General features: G+C 35.8%; 1 protein-coding gene and 1 pseudogene across 5 annotated transcripts in view; both read right to left on the bottom strand.

Annotated features, from left to right (window-relative positions):
• The window catches only part of PDCD10 (programmed cell death 10), a 48,139-nt gene that overhangs the window by 7,989 nt on the left and 18,624 nt on the right, over positions 1-21,526 (bottom strand). For all 5 annotated transcript variants that reach the window (XM_066347526.1, XM_066347530.1, XM_066347529.1 and 2 more), the window contains exons 3-5: positions 10,792-10,845; positions 3,412-3,529; positions 2,005-2,131 (exon numbers count right to left, since the gene is read on the bottom strand). In XM_066347526.1, the coding sequence (XP_066203623.1) occupies positions 2,005-2,131; positions 3,412-3,529; positions 10,792-10,845 (299 nt within the window). The remainder of the gene's footprint in view (positions 1-2,004; positions 2,132-3,411; positions 3,530-10,791; positions 10,846-21,526) is intronic.
• Positions 14,905-15,335, bottom strand: LOC136379894 (calmodulin-like; annotated as a pseudogene).

Here is a 21,526-nt window from a genome sequence, read left to right as displayed (position 1 = left end):
GTTTAAAAAATAAATTTTAACTGCCAATTATCTTAATTCTGTTGTGTTGAGTACACTCCAGAAAACAGAACTGAAATGTTACTATTGTCCCATAAATGAGACAAGAGGCTAATTCAGTCTCAATTAATGACTATGAATAAGACTTAAGGCTCTTGACCCCAACAACCTTATGATTAAAGTGTGGCTGTTAATGAAGTATCCTCTAACCACAATGGGTTTAGCACAGATGCTTCAGGGACTCCACAGGGGGGAGAAGGAATCAAGGTGGCAGGATGAGAGCGCTGGGCCAATCGTTTCTACCCCAGCTGTAACCACAGCACTGTTGTCTCTATTACCTGTTGGCATTCTATATAAACTGTCCTTTATCACACTTCTTTCAAACAACAGAAACTTTCACTCAATTACCAAACTGTATGAATCTGTGCTAGGAAAATAAAAGAGTAGAACCTGAAGTCTGTCTACTTGGTTTCAAACCAAGCTCTACCAACTTACCTGCTATGTGTACTTGGAAGTTACTTAATTTCTGATGCCTCCATTTCCTAGTCTATTAACAGGGCTTTGTAATAAATTCATAAATATATAACACGCTTTACAAAGTTCTTTACAAAGTTCTTAGTTCTTAGAAGTACACTTCTATATAAGTGATTGATATCATTAAGATAATATTCTGTAAATCTCTACTTCAATGATCTGAATCAAAATTTGCTGAAAATATTATTTTAAAAATGTAAAATCTTCAGAGTAATGCAGTACTAACCAACAAAATAAATGTAAACGAATTAGAAAATTCCATATTTAAGTTGTTTAAACCTGTGTTTGAGATCACTGACAATTTATCCTTTTATGAGTCAAACATGTTTACTTTATATCAAACTAAAGATAAAAATCCACAGTTGACTGTCTCCCTCCTTCACATATTAAGTACAGTTAAAGGAAGTTGGGGGTTTTTCAATAACGATCAAGTATTTCCTTTAGGGTTTGTCCCCTGTTGCACAGATTTTGGCCATTCAATGAAAGCCTTCATCATATCATCCAGTCCTCTACTAGAAAACTGAGAAGCAGAGGGTCAGTCCTTGATAACTGGATTGGTCACCCCTCACAAAACATTATTTTCTAAAATGAGACCAATTCTTCCCTCTCTATCACTCCAAATAGGTGCCCAAACTAGCAAGGTAAATAACAAGAATACTATTTCTCAGAAAAGAGTGTAATATTTATTCCAAGTGAGCCTCCCTAAGTTCTTCAAAGATAGGATGTTTGATATAACTGCTAAATCTTTCTTTTCTAGAAATTTCTAGTTGTGGTTTCACCAACAGGTTGCTTTAATAGTACCACGATAACTATATCCAGATTTCTTTGTTTTCTATCCACTGAGGCTGAAGAAAATGATCAAATACTTCAATTTAAAAATATTCATCTAGAAGCTGTGCTTGTAGTCCCCTCACCCCCCACCCTCACAGCCTGAGGAGTGCCCTTGGTTTGAGAACAGCTGCTCTACAGTGACCCTTCTCAGCAGCCAGCCCCCTGGCCCACACATTTTTAGACTTTTTAAACCTGTTATCTCCAAGGCAAGGACTTGGAGCTTCATAATTTGGTCAAAATTAGAAATACTATTCACAAAGAATACATGACTTATCCTAATGACTTGTTTCATTTCTGAAATAAAAACAATATTGGTATCTTTTTGTTATCAATCCTTATACTTTACCCATATCTCTATCCATTTTAATCTGACATTTAAATTGTCTGTTATTTTATAGAGTTTAAATTACATTCCAGTTTATGTACATTTCATTCACTGTTTTAAACATTCTAAAACAGGATTGCTGTGTTCTGAAGCCAAATGCCACAGCTTAGAAATTAATCAAGAGGTAGCATTTAAAAACTTCAAATTTATTTCAAATTAATATTTTAATGTAATATTAAGGTCATACCAAAATAAAACATGTAGCATCAGTGGTTTCTTTAAAGTACTTTGAGAAAAGAACAAAAAAAGTTGTTTACTTGATTGTCTGCAGAAACCTCACTCTGTCGTTGATCTCATCTGGGATCTTACTGAGAATTTGTTTAAGTGCTCGTGCCTTTTCGTTCAGGTCCTGGAATTCTGGCTCTGGTCGTTCAATCATATACTCTGATAAAATTAATACATAATAAAAAAGCATCATGCAATACCCTGTCAAATGTAAGTCTAAGAATTTCCAATGTGCTCGAAAGGGTGAGACAGGAAGGAGATAGGCCAGGTAACTAGGAAAGACAGATCGCAGAGCAGTATCTGGCAGCGTTCAACTTAGTTCTATATAACAGAGCTCTTACCAAGTAAAATAACAGGAGATAAAAGACTAAACACTGTTAATCTGGGGTAAATAGAAAGCCCACAAAATTGTAATAAATAAATAAATAAATAAATAAATAAATAAATAAAATTAAAAGAGAGTCTTAATCAAATTTATCAGGCCTCTGAAGCTACACTTCCCCAGAAACCTTAAAGTAATAATGTTCACGACAAATACAATGGCAATATGTATCTTCCAAAGATGATCATTAACCAAAATCTCTATACTGAATACACACAAAACCCAAACAACTTACTAAAATCTACAGCATGTTCTTGAAACCTCACTTAAAAACAAAAACAGTACCAAAAATTAAACACAAGGGCTGGATCACAGAATAGCAACTTTGGAAAGGAAGTTCAATCAGATCTTATAGAGGCAAAAATGTTACTAGCAGATTCATTGTAGACTTGGAAACATTAGAACTCCACTTAACTAATATAATCTGGCCTCACAAATGGAAATGCTTAAGTTTAGAATAGTGATCAGAACTGTCTTATAAACTATGGAATATATTAAAATATTACTTTTGTTTTCCCTTTATATGGGAAATGAATACTTCTATGTTTTTCTTAATTATTGGCAAAATGGTTACTAATTTAAGTGAAACCCTTTCTAATTATTTAAAAAAGCAAAAAATGAAAAAGCAGAAAGAATGGTTATATTGTTCTCTCAAATCTGTGCTTGAAAAAACATTAAAGTTTAAAAAAGAAATCCTCATTATTTCAAACGCTATTTGCATAAAATCAAGAAAAAAATTCAATAATCATTCCATAGAGTTTATCTTTTGGCAAAACCAGAACTTATCACATATTATAGGGCAGGAGGAGGTGGGATTAAAGTGTATAACAAACACTTTACTTCAAGTAATTAAATATGACAAATTATAAAACAAAAAGCAGGAACAACTTTTCTATTTTAGTTTTCTTTCCCCACTATCATCACAACAATGAGTAAGATAAAGGAAGATGAGGAAGGGGAGGAGGGAGAGAATGCATCTTTAGTCAAATAATAAAGATGTGGAAGAAGTGCTCATCAACAACTGTAAGAAAACTAAACAAAGAGTTTTTCTGATTACCTTCTACATCATCAGCTGCCATTCGAAGAAGGGACTCCGTGAAGTTAACTTCTACACTTTTTTTCTCTAAAATTTTCATAATGATGTCTTGTGTGAGTCCCGGATTTTCTTTTTCAGCCTATTAGAAAGAGAAAGCTAGCTAGTTTTCAAATATAGAAATGAAATCAGAATTTCAAAACTGAAACTTAATTGTTCAGAACCTTTGGGAACTTAGGCTGATCAACTTAGAAGGGTAGAAATCTTTGTAAAGCAGGTGTGGTGATGGCATTCATTTCTGTTTTGTTAAAACTTAAGCATCACTAACTTATTACAGCCACGGTCTCATCCATTTGAACATAAAGTACTTAACATTCCTACTTCTCCTTTACACTCTCCTGCAACCAAACTAATAACAAGGATAGAAATAAACATATTATATATATATATATATATATATATATATATATATATATTGCTAATCCATCAATTACTCTTTTTAAAAAGTAATTTAAATATACTGAGAATTTTGTTTTTTTCATTAGCAAATCTTTCAACTTGAGGATCAAGCCATTAAACATCTCACCAGTATTCTGCAGATTCTTTGCATTTAAATTAACAGAACCTGAGGAAAATAAAACAAAACAAAGGAGAACAGGATTTCTTCTGTAAATTTTACTGAAGCTATATAATCCCTTAAATACTTTCCCACACAATGATTTTCACTTTGTTTTATTTTTGTAGCAACACTACTTCCTTCGCTAACTTTCAGAGCATCATTAATCCTTTCACTCCCTTCTGAGCTGGTTTTACTAATGAGTTTGCATTACTCACACTACTCCCTAGGGCAGTGGTCCCCAACCCCCGGCCCCGGACCGGTTCAGTTTGCAGAGAAAGAATAAAAAACTTACATTATTTCCGTTTTATTTATATTTAAGTCTGAACGATGTTTTATTTTTTTAAAAATGACCAGATTTCCTCTGTTACTCTGTCTAAGACTCACTCTTGATGCCTGTCTCGGTCACGTGATACATTTATCCATCCCACCCTAAAGGCCGGTTTGTGAAAATGTTTTCATACATTAAAGCGGTCCATGGCCCAAAAAGGTTGGGGACCACTGCCCTAGGGCACTGAAACCATCTAGCTAGTCATTTCAAGACTGAGCATAGAGTTCTGAGTTTACCAAAGTTCATTTTCAAGATCTGGGTTTTCTCCAATAATTTTGTCCCACTTTATAAATTTTTAAATTTTGTATTCATACTCTAAGTTCATTTCTTTTAGGATGACTACCTATTTTAATTATTATACTGATGATTTCCTATCTTTCTTGCTCTGATATTAAACAGAAAACAGAAACAATTTATGATCTTAATCAGATGACAACCTATTTTTTTCTTATGTGTCAAGCACATTTAACCTCTGCTCTTTTCATTATGACATCTTGTATGTCATTAGATTTCAGTATCAAAAACTCAAAGGTTGTGGAATGAAATGAGAAAAGAAAATACACACATGTATTTCAATCTGAGTCATTTTTATTGCTGTCAAATGCTATTTAGGGAAGTCACTGTGATAGATGATTAATAACAATAAAGTGTGTCCTACTGAATTCTATTTCTTTTAACAGTAGTCCCCCATTATTTGTGGGGGATACGTTCCAAAAAATGGATGCCTGAAACTTTGGACAGTGCCAAACCGTATACATCAGCTGCTCCTCAATCTATAATGGGGTTACAAACTTATAAGTCCATCACAAGGGAAAATATCCTAACTCGAAAATGCATTTTATATACATAACCAACTAAATAAGCATCATAGTTTAGCCAAGCCTCCATGCTAGAACACAGAAATGCTGGCAGCACAAGTACAGTATAAAGTAGCAGCTGTTTACCCTCCAGAAAACAGAACTGAAACGATACTATTGTCCCATAAATGAGACAAGTGCTTGACTTGACTACGGCTCACTGCACTGCCCAGCACTTGAGAAAGTCTCCTACCACCTATCTCTAGCCCAGGAAATGATCAGAGTTCAAAATTCCAAGTGCAGTTTCTATTGAGTGTGAATAGCTTTCAAGCCTTGTAAAGTTGAAAAATCATTACACTGAATCACTCTATAAGTTGGGGACTGTCTGTACTATTTTTCCTATACATACATATCCATGATAAAGTTTAACATAAATTAGGCACAATAAGAGACCAACAACAACTAATAAAAAAGAACAATATAACAATATACTGTGATAAATATTATGTGCATATGATCTATCAAAACATTTCATTGTAACCAGCCCTGACTTGAAGTAAAGGGCTTGGTGTTGCTTCTTTGAGGGGATCCTTTGCTGAAGTCTTCACACAGGCTCAATGTTTTCCTATGCAACTCATTTTCGTCATTAGCTGGAACAGTTTCTGTTCATGTCTTCCACCCCAAACTTAATTACTTAACTATGTAAATACTTATCATGCGCTATGGCCATCACTTTTGCATTTTGAGGTGCAACAGCAAACCTGAACCATTTTTTTTCTTTCTTCACAATTTTATTAATACAAGATTTGTTCTTACTTTAGAATTTAGGAACCTCAACATATAAATTTATCTTTTTCCTTATTCAGTTAAAAACTTGCTCCTTTCACTAAAAAGAGGCACTTTAAGGCTTCTCTTTGGCATATCCAAATTGCCAGAATAACTATTCTCTTGAGTTTTAGGGCAGCGGTCCTCACCTCCGGGCCGCAGACCAGTACTGGTCCGTGGAGAAAGAATAAATAACTTACATGATTTCCATTTTATTTATATTTAAGTCTGAACAATGTTTTATTTTTTAAAAATGACCAGATTCCCTCGTTATATCCATCTAACGCTTGTCTCGTAAGTTCGACAATTATATTTAAAAATACCACAGTTTTTACACCAGTCACATAATTTTATTTTGTGCATTTATCCGTTCCACCCTAAAGGCTGGTCCATGAAAATATTTTCTGATATTAAACCTGTCCGTGCACAGAAAAGGTTGGGGATCACTGCTTTAGGGTATTACTAAGTAAAATAGGGGTTCAACACAAGCACTGTGATACTGCGAGAAATTGATCTGATCAGAGAAAGTTAATGGGGGAACAAATACAGCATGGAGACATTGGACAAAGGGAGGAATCATGTCCCAGGAGGGAGTGAGCAGGATTGGTGTGAGATTTCATCACATACTCATAACAGCACAAAATTTAAAACTTATAAACTGTTTATTTCTGAAATTTTCCATTTACTGTTTCTGGAACATAGTTAATCACGGGATCACAGGTAACTGAGGGCAGCTGTGGCTGAGGGGGGTAGGGCACTACTATGTAATCTGTGTGATTTCCATGAATATATTGAAGATAGAATCTGTATGATTAAAGAGTTGCCTTTAAAAGAAAAGCTGTACAAATGTGGCTTAAGTGGTATAAGCTTTATTAACTTGGTGAACTGCTATACTGCCACAGAATTAGATAGTAGACTACGTAAATAAGTCCTTATTTGATAACTGGTTTATCTTGCCTAAGTAGCATTAAATTATCATAACATACATCCTGGGAAGCAGGGGAGCATTCTCGATGTGCTTTCAGACAATGCCTGTACATAACAATCTCTCTGACTAAATTATAATAAGGTGCTAGAAAAATTAAATGCTGAAGGCCTGAAAACAAAGTTTTCACTACCAAGTTGGTTTGGGGCCCGAAGAAATACCTAATAGTGCCGTATATTAAATAGTTAGGGCCAAACAACTTAAGTACTGATGACCTAACAACTTAGCAGCCTTAAAAAAAATACTAAGTTGGGGGAAATAAAGGACCTAATTCCATTCTTAAATAACCATGATTTCTTATTTTAATGAGATCTGCACACCCTGTTGGGCATAGCACATCGTCTCAAATGTTGGAATTAGACTGGACATACTACCCTCACTTCCTGCTGTACATTGATTTTCTGTGGTACTTGCTTTTTATCACAGCATTGGTCTAAAGTACAGCTAACAAAGTCATGACATCACTAAAAGGAATGTTGCCCAATCAAATATGTTAAAACAGCAAACTACTGCCAAGAGTGGTTCACTGTCAACCAGGTGTTGAATATTACCGTTTCTTTAAAATTTTAAAATATCTCCTGGCACCCCAGAGTTTGCTGCAGAGTACCCAGGGCACCTCGGCACATAGTTTGAGAACAATTGTCTTAGTATCTTCTGTCTGAAGTCTTACTTGAGCTACTTTTATTTTAAAAGCCTTAAATTTACCCAATGACTGACTGACAAGATAAATAGATCTACCATCAAATCAGAGACTTTATACCTACAGGTTTTCCCCCAGAATAAAACCCTCCAATTTTTATGAAGAACCCAACTATGAGAGAAAACTATCCCCACAGACAGTAATATCCACTCTTGTGAATCAGTGATTCTCAACGGAACAACCTATCAGACCCTCCAGAGGGGAAGGAATCAAGAGCACAGTACATATCTTAAAAGATAATATTCACTAATATTATCTCATCTAGAAAATAATTATTTTATCCTTTTTCTCCAAATAAAAATATATATTAAAGCTTGATGCATATCAATGTCAATGTGGACCAAAAACTTGAAACATGTATATATAGATAAATGTCGGGGTAAGGTTTTCAATCTTTTTCAAATAAGTTCTAGTTTAAAAAACACAAAAATTTTTATCTTTCTATGCATGCCCTCCTTTAATTAATTTCACATTTAACATATTAAATATGATAATTAAGAATAAATAAATGCAAACTAATGTTTTCCTCCAAAATAACTTATATTACCCTCAACTAAGAATTTGTGACATGGCCCTGGCCGGCTGGCTCAGTGGTAGAGCGTCGGCCTGGCGTGCGGAAGTCCCAGGTTCGATTCCCAGCCAGGGCACACAGGAGAAGCGCCCATCTGCTTCTCCACCCCTCCCCCTCTCCTTCCTCTCTGTCTCTCTCTTCCCCTCCCGCAGCCGAGGCTCCATTGGAGCAAAAGTTGGCCCGGGTGCTGAGGATGGCTCCATGGCCTCTGCCTCAGGCGCTAGAGGGGCTCTGGTCGCAACAGAGCGACGCCCCGGATGGGCAGAGCATCGCCCCCTGGTGGGAGTGCCGGGTGGATCCCGGTCGGGCGCATGCGGGAGTCTGTCTGACTGCCTCCCCGTTTCCAGCTTCAGAAAAGAATTTGTGCCATGGATAGCAAAATTTACCCATGTATCAAGCCAGATCTACCAAAGCCACACACTTTAAACATACTGTTTGCTTTTTACTTATACTTCAGCATTAAAACATCAGTTTATATATAAAAGCATTACAAGAAAAAGCTGCCACCCTGGTCGGCGGGCTCAGCGGTAGAGCACTGGCCTGGTGTGTGGAAGTCCTGGGTTTGGTTCCTGGTCAGGGCACACAGGAGAAGCAACCTCTCTACTCTTTCTTCCTCACTCTTTTCTCTCTCACTCTTTCTTCCCCTCCTGCAGCCATGGCTGGAATAGTTCGAGTGCATTGGCTCTGGGCACTGAGGATGGTTCCATGGCCTACCTCAGGTGCTAAAATAGTTTGATTGCCAAGCAATGGAGCAGCAGCCCCAGATGGGCAGAGCATCACATGGTAGGGGCGCTTGAGGGAGCCTGTCTATCTTCCTCCCTGCCTCTCATTTAATAAAAAATAAAAATAAAAAAGAGAAAGATAAACTTTGTGAAGTTCATGATTTTATCTTTAATGAATGTCATTTAATATACCTTTTACTATTTCAGATAGGGTCGTCTTTATCAGAACACACAGGAGAAATTTCTCTCTGTTCTTGGTATGAGGAAAGCTGAAAAACTGACTTTTGCCTTTTCAATACTACATTGTGCAACCTATCCCTTTTCCTTCTTTTCTTTGGTTATAAAGATGCTTAAAGTAAGTTCCCATTATGCCTCCCTAATGACCAAATATGCCATTCCAAAGCACACTAATAAGCAAAGAAGGAAAGGGAAAAAAATAATAATGATACTGATTTGTTAATTCTCTTCATTAATCCAGTGATTTGGTAGGATGTTTTAAAGAAGCTAGTATGAATGTGTACCCAGGCATTACATTTTAGAATATTAAGCACATCAAAATAGTTCTTACCCAACATATATACTGTATTGTACTTTCTTGTGATGATATAAGAGAAATGCCTGGTGACATTATCTATACTATCAGTTAAGAGTGGTATCTATAAACTAATCTTTGCCATAAAAATACTGGATGGATTTATTTTCAACTTCAATAAAATGCAATACAAATTTATTCTAGATTTAAACACTAAAATAGTTTACCTGAACATAGCTTTTGATGGAAACAAACACACGAAAAGTAAATAAAAAGTAAAGTTTTGGCGACCTTGATATATATTTTGGAGTGTGGGGATAAAGTTTTACAAGAAAGAATGCAGTAAATATGTAAAGTCGGGCCATCCAATAAAAATATAATGCAAAAAACAAATGAAAGCTTCTGTAGTTTTACATTTTCTAGTAGCTACATTAAAAAAGTAAAAAAAAAATGTAATTAGGAGTACACCTAAAATAGTATGATTTCAACATATAATCAATATAAAATACTTATTACTGAATTATTTCATTCTTTTTCTTGTAATAAGTCTGAAATCTGGTGTGTATTTTATATGTGTGGCACAACTCAGCTGGAACTAGGCATATTTTAAGTTCACAACAGCAACACAAGGCTAGTGATTTTCGATTAGAAATCTCAGGTCTAGAGACAATAAAAATAATCCATGCTGAGTGATTTAGCTGTATATTCTCGAAGTGTCCTTAATCTGATTTACACAGAGGTCTTATTTTCTTTATTTATTTATTCATTTTAGAGAGGAGAGGGAGAGAGTGAGAGAAAGATAGAGAGAGAAGGGGGGAAGGAGCTGGAAGCATCAACTCCCATATGTGCCTTGACCAGGCAAGCCCAGGGTTTCGAACCGGCGACCTCAGCATTTCCAGACCTCAGCATTTCCAGGTCGACGCTTTATCCACTGCGCCACCACAGGTCTTATTTTCTTAAAAACATTGTTTTATACTTACGTTTTATAATTAAATATGAAGAAAATGTTTTTCAGTTACAATTTTTCAAAACCTTTTAACAAGTCAAATAAAAAAGAATTTAAAAATCTACTCCAAAGTTATACAGCAAACACTCTAAAGTCTGATTCAAAAGTACAAAGTGCAAGGATGAATATTTTTTAAAAAAGGGCATTTGTTGTATCTCACTTTTTGGAAGTGGGCTAAGCTTTCATGTATACCAAACAGACACAAGATGGTTGAAAGGGATGTCTCTAATAAGAAAATAAACTGGCAATTAGTAGCTGGTACTTAAGATTTATATACAACATACATTTTAATAATCACAGTAAGTTATTTGTGCCTCACCTTAATGAAAGCTGCTCTCAGTGTCTGAGCTGCAGACAGATTTACTCGTTCTAGCTGAAATAAAAATAGTAAATAGAAATTAGTATCCATTTTCTTAGAAAAAACATTTCTGATATTCCATTATATAGGAAGCACACTGATACACATATTACTAAAAAAACAAAAATACTTGCTAATAGATAGTGAAGGCATCTAAAATTTTCATTAGAAACCATGAAAAATTAAGGTATGTATATCAGTTCTTAATTCCTTTTTAAAAAAAGAAACATTCTACCTTAAAGGTAGATTTATTTCAATATAAGCACAGAATACAAAATAATCGAAGTCCCTATATAAAGAATTAACACATTTCCTTGAATTATTAAAAACATGGAAGGTTCAAGATGAACTCAATGACCTGCTGCACATACATGGCGAATTGTGTGTGTGTGTGTGTGTGTGTGTGTGTGCGCGCGCGCGTGCGCATGCACTGACTATAAAATGACCAATAAAAAGAAAACATTTATTACTTAAGATCCTTTGTATTTACTACCTTACTGTTTCGGAATTGCTTTTAAATCTCCTTAGCCAAGGATTAAGCTGAGATTAGTCTATTTCAATAATTAGCAAACTACTGATTAAAGGTTTGTCTAATACTCAAATTGAAGACTATGAATCATCCAGATTTCAGAGGTGCTTATATATGTCCTCTATTCTATCAGGATTAGAAAAGTTACCTAAAATACTAAATCAAAATTTCAATCCAAATGCTTTTAATTTTTATACCAAATATGTAAGGTTTATAATTTTTAAAGATAAAATTACCATATTAGACATTTTATATAATTTATTTTTAGTGAGCCAAAGTTATACAATTTCATTAAAAACAAACAAACAAACAAAAAAAAACTCTCATGGTTGAAGAGCTAACTGCCAGGTTTAAAATGACTATTTTTAGTTAAATTCAGATTTCTTTAATTCTTAAGGATTAGGCCAGTTAACTCAATAAAATTGTGTATATGTTTTTTACTTGGGACAATATTAAATGAATTAAAAGCATTATAACCTTTATAAATTTCTGTGCAAGTGGAAAATTTCTACAAAAACTTTATGAACATATATCACATTATGCAATAAATATTCCTTTCTATCTCAAGGCAATAAAAATGCAAGTTTTCCTTAATAAATAACATATAGGGTGGGACAAAAATATACGTTTACCATTGTGGGCATGCAAAACAGAGTTTATTCTTGCATATGGTTTAATTTTTATTTTAATTTTTTTATTATTTCTTTTAGAAGGGAGAGAGAGAAATGGGGGGGGGGGGTGGAGTAGGAAGCGTCAACTCCCATATGTGCCTTGATCAGGCAAGCCCAGGGTTTTGAACTGGGGAACACAGCGTTCCAGGTCAACACTTGATCCACTGTGCCACCATGGTATGGCCTATTCTTGTATTATTATTTATTAATTATTGTATTATTTTCCAAAGAAACAACTGTAAACCTACTTTTGCTCCACCCTGTACAAATACACATATACATATCTAAGGAATCTCTAACAATTTAAATCAATTTATTTTCTAAATGATAGAAATGTCAAGAACCTTACTTTTCTACAAGTTATTCACCTTAAGCTTTAGGCAAAAACAACAGAATCTGTCAAGATAAATAATTTATCTCCAAAATACACAATGGACCATCTGATTTAGTATTTAACTTAGCTTCTACTCATCTTGCAAAATCTAACACTGGCTTAGTAGGGAAAAGGGAAAACACAAGACGACAGGTTGGCAAATATAGCAACAAAGCAACTCTAGGAGGAGTTTATAAAATTAACAAAATAGGTATATCTTCAAAAATGAATTTTTTCCCCACAGAATTCATTTCATTATAATGAATATTGCTAAAGATAAAAATAACAATACAGTTCACAAATTCATGTTGTGCAGGAAAGACAAAAGGAGACAGGATGAATGTTTCCACCCTGATAGGAATCTATTTCCTTATTTGGGTTTATGCCACTCAGACCTCTTTCAGCAAGTTAAAGGTCTGAGTTAGATGTGAGCCTTCACTTCTCAGCAACTTAACTCATCCTGTAATGCTCTGGCTGATATGTGAAAGGGTCACGGCTAGAAAAAGAGGTGAAGAAAAGTCAGTGAAGAACTCATAGAACTGGCCAAGTTCCTTTACCATCAACATTGCTAGATTTCTAGATTGTTTACACATGTGAAGCACCTCACAACTCTGGGAGGAGTCATTCTGAGATACATTATGTACTCACACATTTTGCAAAAAACCCACTGGGTTTCATTACCTATATGTTATCTATCAATACATTGCCCAGGGAGTACCAGGCATACAGGCACATAAATATTTTTTTGAATTGAACTTAATCTCTCATCTATAAACTTATTTACATTGTTCCTAAATCTGTAATTTCAGCCTGCAATACTTAGGTAGCAAGACAGGTGTTCTCTTCCTTATTAAAAGTGCTCCTATTTTAGGCCTCTTACATGTGATGTACGATTTCACAACAAAATCATTTTCATCTTCTAGTACCTTTCATTAGAGTATCAGGTTCTAGTAACATTCTAACAACAGCTACCATTTTCTAAGGAATTATTATGGACTTTATTATACAGGATATATATATATATATTAAGTTAATGGTCTTTTTATTAGAAACAGATAAGACTAGCAATTACAACTTGAAATGAACATAAACTGTAATTTCTTGAACAGCAATGTTGGTGGCTGTGTTGAAGTCCATAGCCATAGCCTGTCTTTGCTGGCTCCAAGTCACGGTTCAGGTTTTAAAAAGAGTCCAAAGATGCTCCCTTGGTAAAAGTTTCTTTTAAAAATTCGTATGAATGGTGATGGCCTACCACCCATTTCCCTCTAGTACAACGCAGACAATGCTAAACACACATGTGAGCATGCCACCAAGGTGTGTCACTGTCAACACGGGTAGGGCATATGGAAGTACAATAAGAGGACCATCCTGCTAGTGGGGCTACGTCTAGACAGTTTATCCTTCACCCATTTTTCTACACACATCCTGAGGTGAACCAATTTTAAATGTGTCTGCTTTCAGTAAACCAGCTATGACAACTTATACCAACAAACTGAACTAGAACCCATGTGAATAGGTTTTGAATTTGTTTTTCATTTTTCATACAAATGCCTGACTGAGCTCAATTGTCAAGCTGCATGCATGAAAAACTGGCCAGCCCAAACAGTGTATTATCAGTATATGGAACTGCAAGAAGTCTACTAAGTGCTTCCTTATTATTAATGTAGAACAAGGATTTATATCGTAAAATTGATGTGTAGCTTGAACGTTAGGGGACAGGACCCACCAAATAATAAATGCAGATTGTGTGTGTGAAACAGAATGAGTAAATAATTGTTTTTGCAAGAGATTAAGATTCACTTTGATTTTTCTAGAGGGAGGGAAAAAGTTGAAAGTAGGCCTTCATTTTGCAGCCATCATCTATACCAGGGGTAGTCAACCTTTTTATAACTACCGCCCACTTCTTTGTCTCTGTTAGTAGTAAAATTTTCTAACTGCCCACCAGTTCCACAGTAATGGTGATTTATAAAGTAGGGAAGTAACTTAACTTTATAAAATTTATAAAGCAGAGTGACAGCAAGTTAAAGCATGTAATTATTATTCAGATTTCTTTAATTCTTAAGGATTAGGCCAGTTTACTCAATAAAATTGTGTATATGTTTTTTACTTGGGACAATATTAAATGAATTAAAAGCATTATAACCTTTATAAATTTCTGTGCAAGTGGAAAATTTCTACAAAAACTTTATGAACATATATCACATTATGCAATAAATATTCCTTTCTATCTCAAGGCAATAAAAATGCAAGTTTTCCTTAATAAATAACATATAGGGTGGGACAAAAATATACGTTTACCGTTGTGGGCATGCACACATAATAATTACTTACCTAGTACTTTATGTGATTTTTGCTAAGTTTGGCAGAATAAATCTTTATAAAACAACTTACTATAGTTAAATCTGTCTTTTTATTTATACTTTGGTTGCTCCGCTACTGCCCACCATGAAAGCTGGAACGCCCACTAGTGGGCAGTAGGGACCAGGTTGACTACCACTGATCTATACGAATTCTACCTAGTTGACTTGTCCATCTCCATCAACATCTCCTTCACTAATCATTTCATCTACTTCATCTATTAATTTTTCTCCTAAGTTTGTCATGACGTGACATAGTTCTGCTGCTCTGATATAACCACTGCCATCCTTGTCAAAGACTCGGAATGCCTCCTGGATTTTTCTTCTTCACTGTCTGTATCTTCCATTTTTCTAGCCATCATTGTCAAAAATTCTGGGAAGTCAATGGTGCATTACCATCATTATCCATTTCATTAATCATTTCCTGCAATTCAGCTTCTGCTGGGTTCTGACCAAGTGATCTCATGACAAGTGCCAAGTTCTTCTGTTGTGATGGTGCCATCACCATCTTTGTCAAATAGGAAGAAAGCTTCCCTGAATTCAACAATCTCTTCTCCGGTCAGCTGATCAGTCATGGTGCCAGGGAAAGGAGGGAAAGCAGAGGGATGAATGGTGGCAGCACCAGCGCAGGGGCTGCTCCTGCCGCTGTGGCCGGCGGTGCGGTGCGGTGCGGTGCGGTGCTGTGCGGTGCATGCTGAGCCACCGCCACTGTAACAGCCCTGTGTGTGCGAGACTCCCAGCACAAACACCCACAGAATATTTTTAAAGAGAGTATCTCTAATCCTCACAATAAATCTGGAACCAGCTATCATCATCTCCATTTTATAGAGGAAGAGGCTCACAGTTTGCATACATTTATGCAAATGTTAAAGAGCTAGTAAGTACAGAGACAGGATCCATACCAGATTTGCCTTTCTCCAAAACCCATGCACAGCAACGAATGCTACCTCACCTCCCTATTCTCACCCTCTCCAGACTGGAGTCTACCCTATCTTGAAGCTCTTCAACTACTTGAGAACCAACAAATTCCTGAGTTCCTCCCGTGTGTTAGGAAGACAGTGTGAGAGAGATGCAAAGAAACAGAGAATAGTCCCGGAACCCCAAAGGATTAATTAAAATAAGCAGCTGTATGGAAAGTATTGGAACCACTGTTAACTGAAGTGGAAACTAAAATATGAAGACGAAATCCAAACTGGCTTCTTAAAATCATCTTCCTTACACTTCTCCCACTATTACTTTTTTCAGGGTTGTAACATGGAGACATAATCATTTTATGTAAGATCAGAACAGAATTTTTATTTTGTTTCCAATACTTTCATTGATGAGTTAAGCATTTTTTATTTTTATTTTTTGCTTTTGCGAAAAAAGTCTTTGGCTGGGGTATCTTTAAAGAGCTAATGCAATCATTTTTTAAATAGTACTTGATAATGCATACACCTTCAGACCAAAGAAGGAAGACGGAACATATGATTACACCTCGCATTATTAATGGGTACCGGGACGAGGACAGGCACTCCTTGGAACTCTGCCGTATAGAACTTCCATGTCATCAGTAAAAGAGTAGAGGAAAGAAGAATTGCAGAGTGAGAGACAATGGTACGTAACATCTACCTTACCTAAAAGAGAAGAGTGCCAGCTGAAGTACATTCACAGGGAAATGACAGGGAGCCCAACACTCAAGTCTTACCTCAACCTTACATTCTGACTACTCTGGTTTGTGAGCTCCTCCTTTAACTTATTCTTGGCCCTGGCTGGTTGGCTCAGTAGTAGAGCGTCAGCCTAGCATGTGGATGTCCCAGGTTCGATTCCCAGTCAGGGCACACAGGAGAAGTGCCCGTCTGTGACTCCAACCCTCCCCCTCCCCCCTGCCTCTCTCTTCCCCTCCTGCAGCCAAGGCTCCACTGGAGCAAAGTTGACCAGGGCGCTGAGGATGGCTCCATGGCCTCCCTCAGAGACACTAAAAGAGCTCAGTTGCTGAGCAATGGAGCAGCAGCCCCAGATGGGCAAAACATCGCCCCCTAGGGGGCATGCGGGGTGAATCCTGGTCAGGGCGTATGTGGGAGCCTCCTTGCCTCCCTGCTTTTCACTCAAGAAAAACTAACAAACAAACAACTTATTCTTGCAGGATGACTTTTAAGAGAACTATTAACTGAAAACTTAAGATTTTACGTTCTGGATTATTTATAAAAATATTTTAAAAGCTTACACATAGTTTTGATTCCACAGAGCTCATTTATTATTTGCTCACTCCAGATATATCCGTTCATTCTTCTACTTTATTTTTTAGCATCAAGCCACCTTGTTAAATCCATAATTTAAAAAAATCCATTCAACCCTTTGGTTGCTCAAGTATTAAAGAGTCTTGCATAAAACCTTTTAAAGCTTTTTAAGGTCAAAATAATTAGGTTAGTTGGATCTAAATTGTCTACAAATCTGGCTTCCTCAAAATCAGACATGATTTTCCACACTGACGTCCCCCTCCAGAGATTACTGATCCTATTCTTTAAAAGGAATTAAACTGGGCTGGCAATGAGAATAAAAACTCCATGTATGACTTTTATGATTCAGAGTTCTTAAAAAGCCAGAACAAGAGAAGCAGATGGAATCAAGAATCCACCTATGAACTTTTGTGCAGCCAAAGAGAAAGCAAATGCAATCACCTGTGTTTTAAATGTTTCTCAAAGAATCAATTCCTGGGGTTGCCACACTGTCTGGCAAAAAATGGTAAGCAGAGCCATCTAATTCAAATAAAAATATTCTTTAAAACATTGGCTATAAGTATGTAAAACTCTGGGGTATGATTTCAATTTTGTCAGAAATTTGTGGAAGACTGATTTATAATAAAAGCTAACACTTACTACATGCCTGATACTATTGTAAGCACATTTTATATCTAAGAGAACTAAGACAAGATTATACAGCCTAATAAGTGACAGAGCAGTATGTAATTCACATGTAAATATTAACTATGATTACCTCTGGATGGTGGGATTGTGGGTGAAACCCATGCCTTCACTGTGAAAAAGTATGTTACTATGCTCAAATTTTGGGGTTTGATTTTTCTTTTTACTAGGAAAAAAGGGATAGGTAGGTAGGCACGGCTGGTAAAGTATTCCCAGGACCAATTTCCTTATTGGTAAATTAAGAGTTACATATTCCACTGAGAGCAGAAATAGCTCCTTGGGATGCTTCTGAATAGAATGATACTAATTACTTATTCAGAAGTATCATTTTATGTGATTTATTAATAAACAAGCATATAAAACTTTGATGATCTAAAATTCATCTTTGGTTGCAAAATTATTTCTGTCTCAAATATCTACTTCTTCATAAATTGTATTTCACCTTAAAATAATTCCTTCAAAATGTCATAGGTAAACAAGAAACATGGTATATCTTTTCTTGGATGCAGAATTGAACCATGCTTTTCTCCCTCTCCATATATAAAGAATTTAGAAAAAAAAATATTTAGTGAAAAATAAGCACATGAACACCCGATACATAGTCACTTCATAACACAACCAGGAGACCTATTTCACATTTACAACACATCAGTACACTTGCACTGGGAACTCTGCAGCTGATTAACCAAGAAGCCCAGTCCTTCCGCTGTACTAGCACAGCATCATTAAGTTCAGCAAGCTCCCAGAATGCCATAAACAGCTTTGCCCTATGAGCTGGAGTACTAAAATTTCCTCAGGTGTAAGGATGTACGACTGTCTAAATCTGTTCTACAAGATGACTTCTAGACCCACCTTTGATATAATGGATGTAATATTATAGTGAGAATGCATAACTTTCTAATTCTTACATTACATTGTGGACAACATTTAGTGAATCATTTAGCTTCGGAGTAAAATGTTCGTCCCTACCTTGGTACTAACTTCCTGTAAAATTCATGTGACTACTACTTTATCTTTAAATCTGCACAGTACAGAAAAACAAAGCCAAGCTAACTAATTTCCCTATTAGTAAATTTATAGAAAAATCTACCTTTGAACTGTAAATATTAATTAATTGATTAGGTATCTTATTTTAAGATGTTACAATAATACACTGGAATGTCAGAGAACAAATTAATTAGGGTTTTTTTGTTTTGTTTTTGTTATACTGTTTTATTACCCTAATTAATTATGAAGCTTTTGATACCATTAACCTTATTGTTGCTACTGTAACCTGGAAGCTCTCACTATTTCCAATAACATTTTATCTTTTTTCGTAAAATACCTATATTAGAATAAGACTGTGGATTTCAAAGCCATTCAAAACCGTATATATTTTTTAACCAAACACTTCATATTTGAAGGCACAATAATTCTTTGACTCCATTCCTAAATCAAGACCAAGGTTTCATCTCTATCAAAGAGGAAACCTACTACCACCACTATTTTTAAAAACATATTATTTCTGAATACTGTTTTAAATACATGACAGAAAAAATATTTTTAAAAAAGTCTGATAGCATGATGTTTGATCAGTAAATTCAGTTTAAGAATCAGACCCTGACAATTTGAAGTAATATCTCTTAGTCTGTCATATCTAGCTATTTCACTTGCAATTTTCACTCCTAACAATTAGTTCTTGAACCAACCATGAATCATTTGGCAACATGTACTAATTCGGGGACTAATAACTGATACATGCTTTCAGATCTCATCTGGAGAGAATCACCGCCTTTATTTCTGGAAAAGATTTATTTACTAGTCTAGTCATAACCATTTCTTTTTCTTTCAAATTAACTTTCCTTATAGATTAATAAGTTAGGAAAGATAAATTAGTATTAATTTCAACAGTTCATTTTTACCAGAATCCTATATCCCTATACAATTATTTTCCAAAGTCAACACATTGAAATAAAATCTATTTTCCATATGTAGAAAAAGATCACCCAAATTGTAGATTTTTCTCATTTCTCTTCATTAACTAACAGATCTAACTGAAGATCAATAATGTAACTGCCTTCCCTTCAAGAAAAGACTAAATAAAAAACCCCAGATAAATAGAGAATAATCCTCCAAACAACCTGGCCCAAAAGTGTACTACGATACAGTTAGACTTAGGCGTGAGAAGAGAGAGCACCTCTGGGAGGAACTTAAGTGCATGAGAAGTGCAAACACTAATTGTCAAGACAGACAACTCACTAGCTTTCGGTCTTCTTACTTCATACCTGGTTCAAGGATAATTACATAATTTATTTGCTTAAGCATCTGTTTTCCCTACAATTCTTATAGTGATATGGTATCTTTTTTTTAACTCCACATCTCCAGACTCTAGCAGAGTACTCAGCAAATAAATGGCTGGCATATAATAAACATTTACTAAACAGAGGAGAAGCACTTGCCTCTAACAATAACTCTAGTCTTCCAACATGGGTAAGTACTAAAACCCAATGGTGGAATTACTTACTAGAGTGTTGGCTACAGTTTCCAGAGATGTGTGTAACCAGTCCTAAAGAGTGGACCATGATAGCAATATAATAAACACGTTTTTTCAAAAGATGTCTCCTAGTTGCTTTTTCCTTAGTAGCAAACTTTTAAATTTCCCAATTTCTTAGGCAGCTAGGTGTGGTCCTAAGACTACACTTTTGCCAATGAGATGTAAACTGAAGTCTTGTACAGGACATTCAAAAAGGTTATTAAGAAAGCTGAACCAGCTGGAAGTAACACCCCACCTCTGGCTCCATTTTCGCCCCTTCCAGGACACAACTTTGGACATGCTGAGCTTCAGCAGCCAGCCCACATGTTGAAGTGACCTTGATAATGGAAGCCAAGCACTAAGATAATAGAACAGAAGATAGGAACCTGAGTGTAGAGTGATATTGTGCCACACACTAGCCCTGGTCTACTTACCACAAGAACTTTTAATGTAAGAGAAATAAATTTTACCCAAGCCCCTGTTCTGGTTTTCTTCTATGGTCACTGAGCCTGATAATACTTAGTAGACAATGCCTGAAGTTCTAAAATATCTGTTTGAAATAGAAACTAAGTCTGTGGATTTCAAGTTGAAGAGGATGAGTCACTCTGCTGTCCCCAAGACGTTAGATCAGGGGTCCCCAAACTACGGCCTGCCGCACTTCCGGAAGGGGCACCTCTTTCACTGGTGGTCAGTGAGAGGAGCACAGGATGCGGATACCTCAAAGCGCGGCATCGCTCACGTACAGTACTATTTCCGGTGACGGGGACGCACGCATCACAGCTCCGGAAGCTCATCATATCACTTCTTTTGGCTAGCAGTGACAAATATGGAACCGGATACTGACCATCTCATTAGCCAAAAGCAGGCCCATAGTTCCCATTGAAATACTGGTCAGTTTGTTGATTTAAATTTACTTGTTCTTTATTTTAAATATTGTAGTTGTTCCCGTTTTGTTTTTATACTTTAAAATAAGATATGTGCAGTGTACATAGGGATTTGTTCATAGTTTTTTTTTATAGTCCGGCCCTCTGATGGTCTGAGGGACAATGAACTGGCCCCCTGTGTAAAAAGTTTGGGGACGCCTGTGTTAGATCATAAAATACATCAAACACACTATTAAACCTAATAATGTGGGCTGAATGGTTTTGAAATCCACAGTCTTATTCTAATATAAATATTTTACAAAAATAGACAAAATGTTATTGGAAATAGTAAGAGCTTCCAGGTTACAGTAGCAACAATAAGGTTAATGGCATCAATAGCTTCATAATTAATTAGGTTAATAAAACAGTAAAACAAAAACAAAACAAAACAACCCCCCCCCCCCCAATTAAACAGTCAAAAAGCTTGA

The sequence above is a fragment of the Saccopteryx leptura genome, chromosome 8, assembly GCF_036850995.1.
Source record: "Saccopteryx leptura isolate mSacLep1 chromosome 8, mSacLep1_pri_phased_curated, whole genome shotgun sequence".
In the NCBI taxonomy this organism is placed as follows: domain Eukaryota; kingdom Metazoa; phylum Chordata; class Mammalia; order Chiroptera; family Emballonuridae; genus Saccopteryx; species Saccopteryx leptura.
This window is presented reverse-complemented; position numbering and strand designations above follow the sequence as displayed.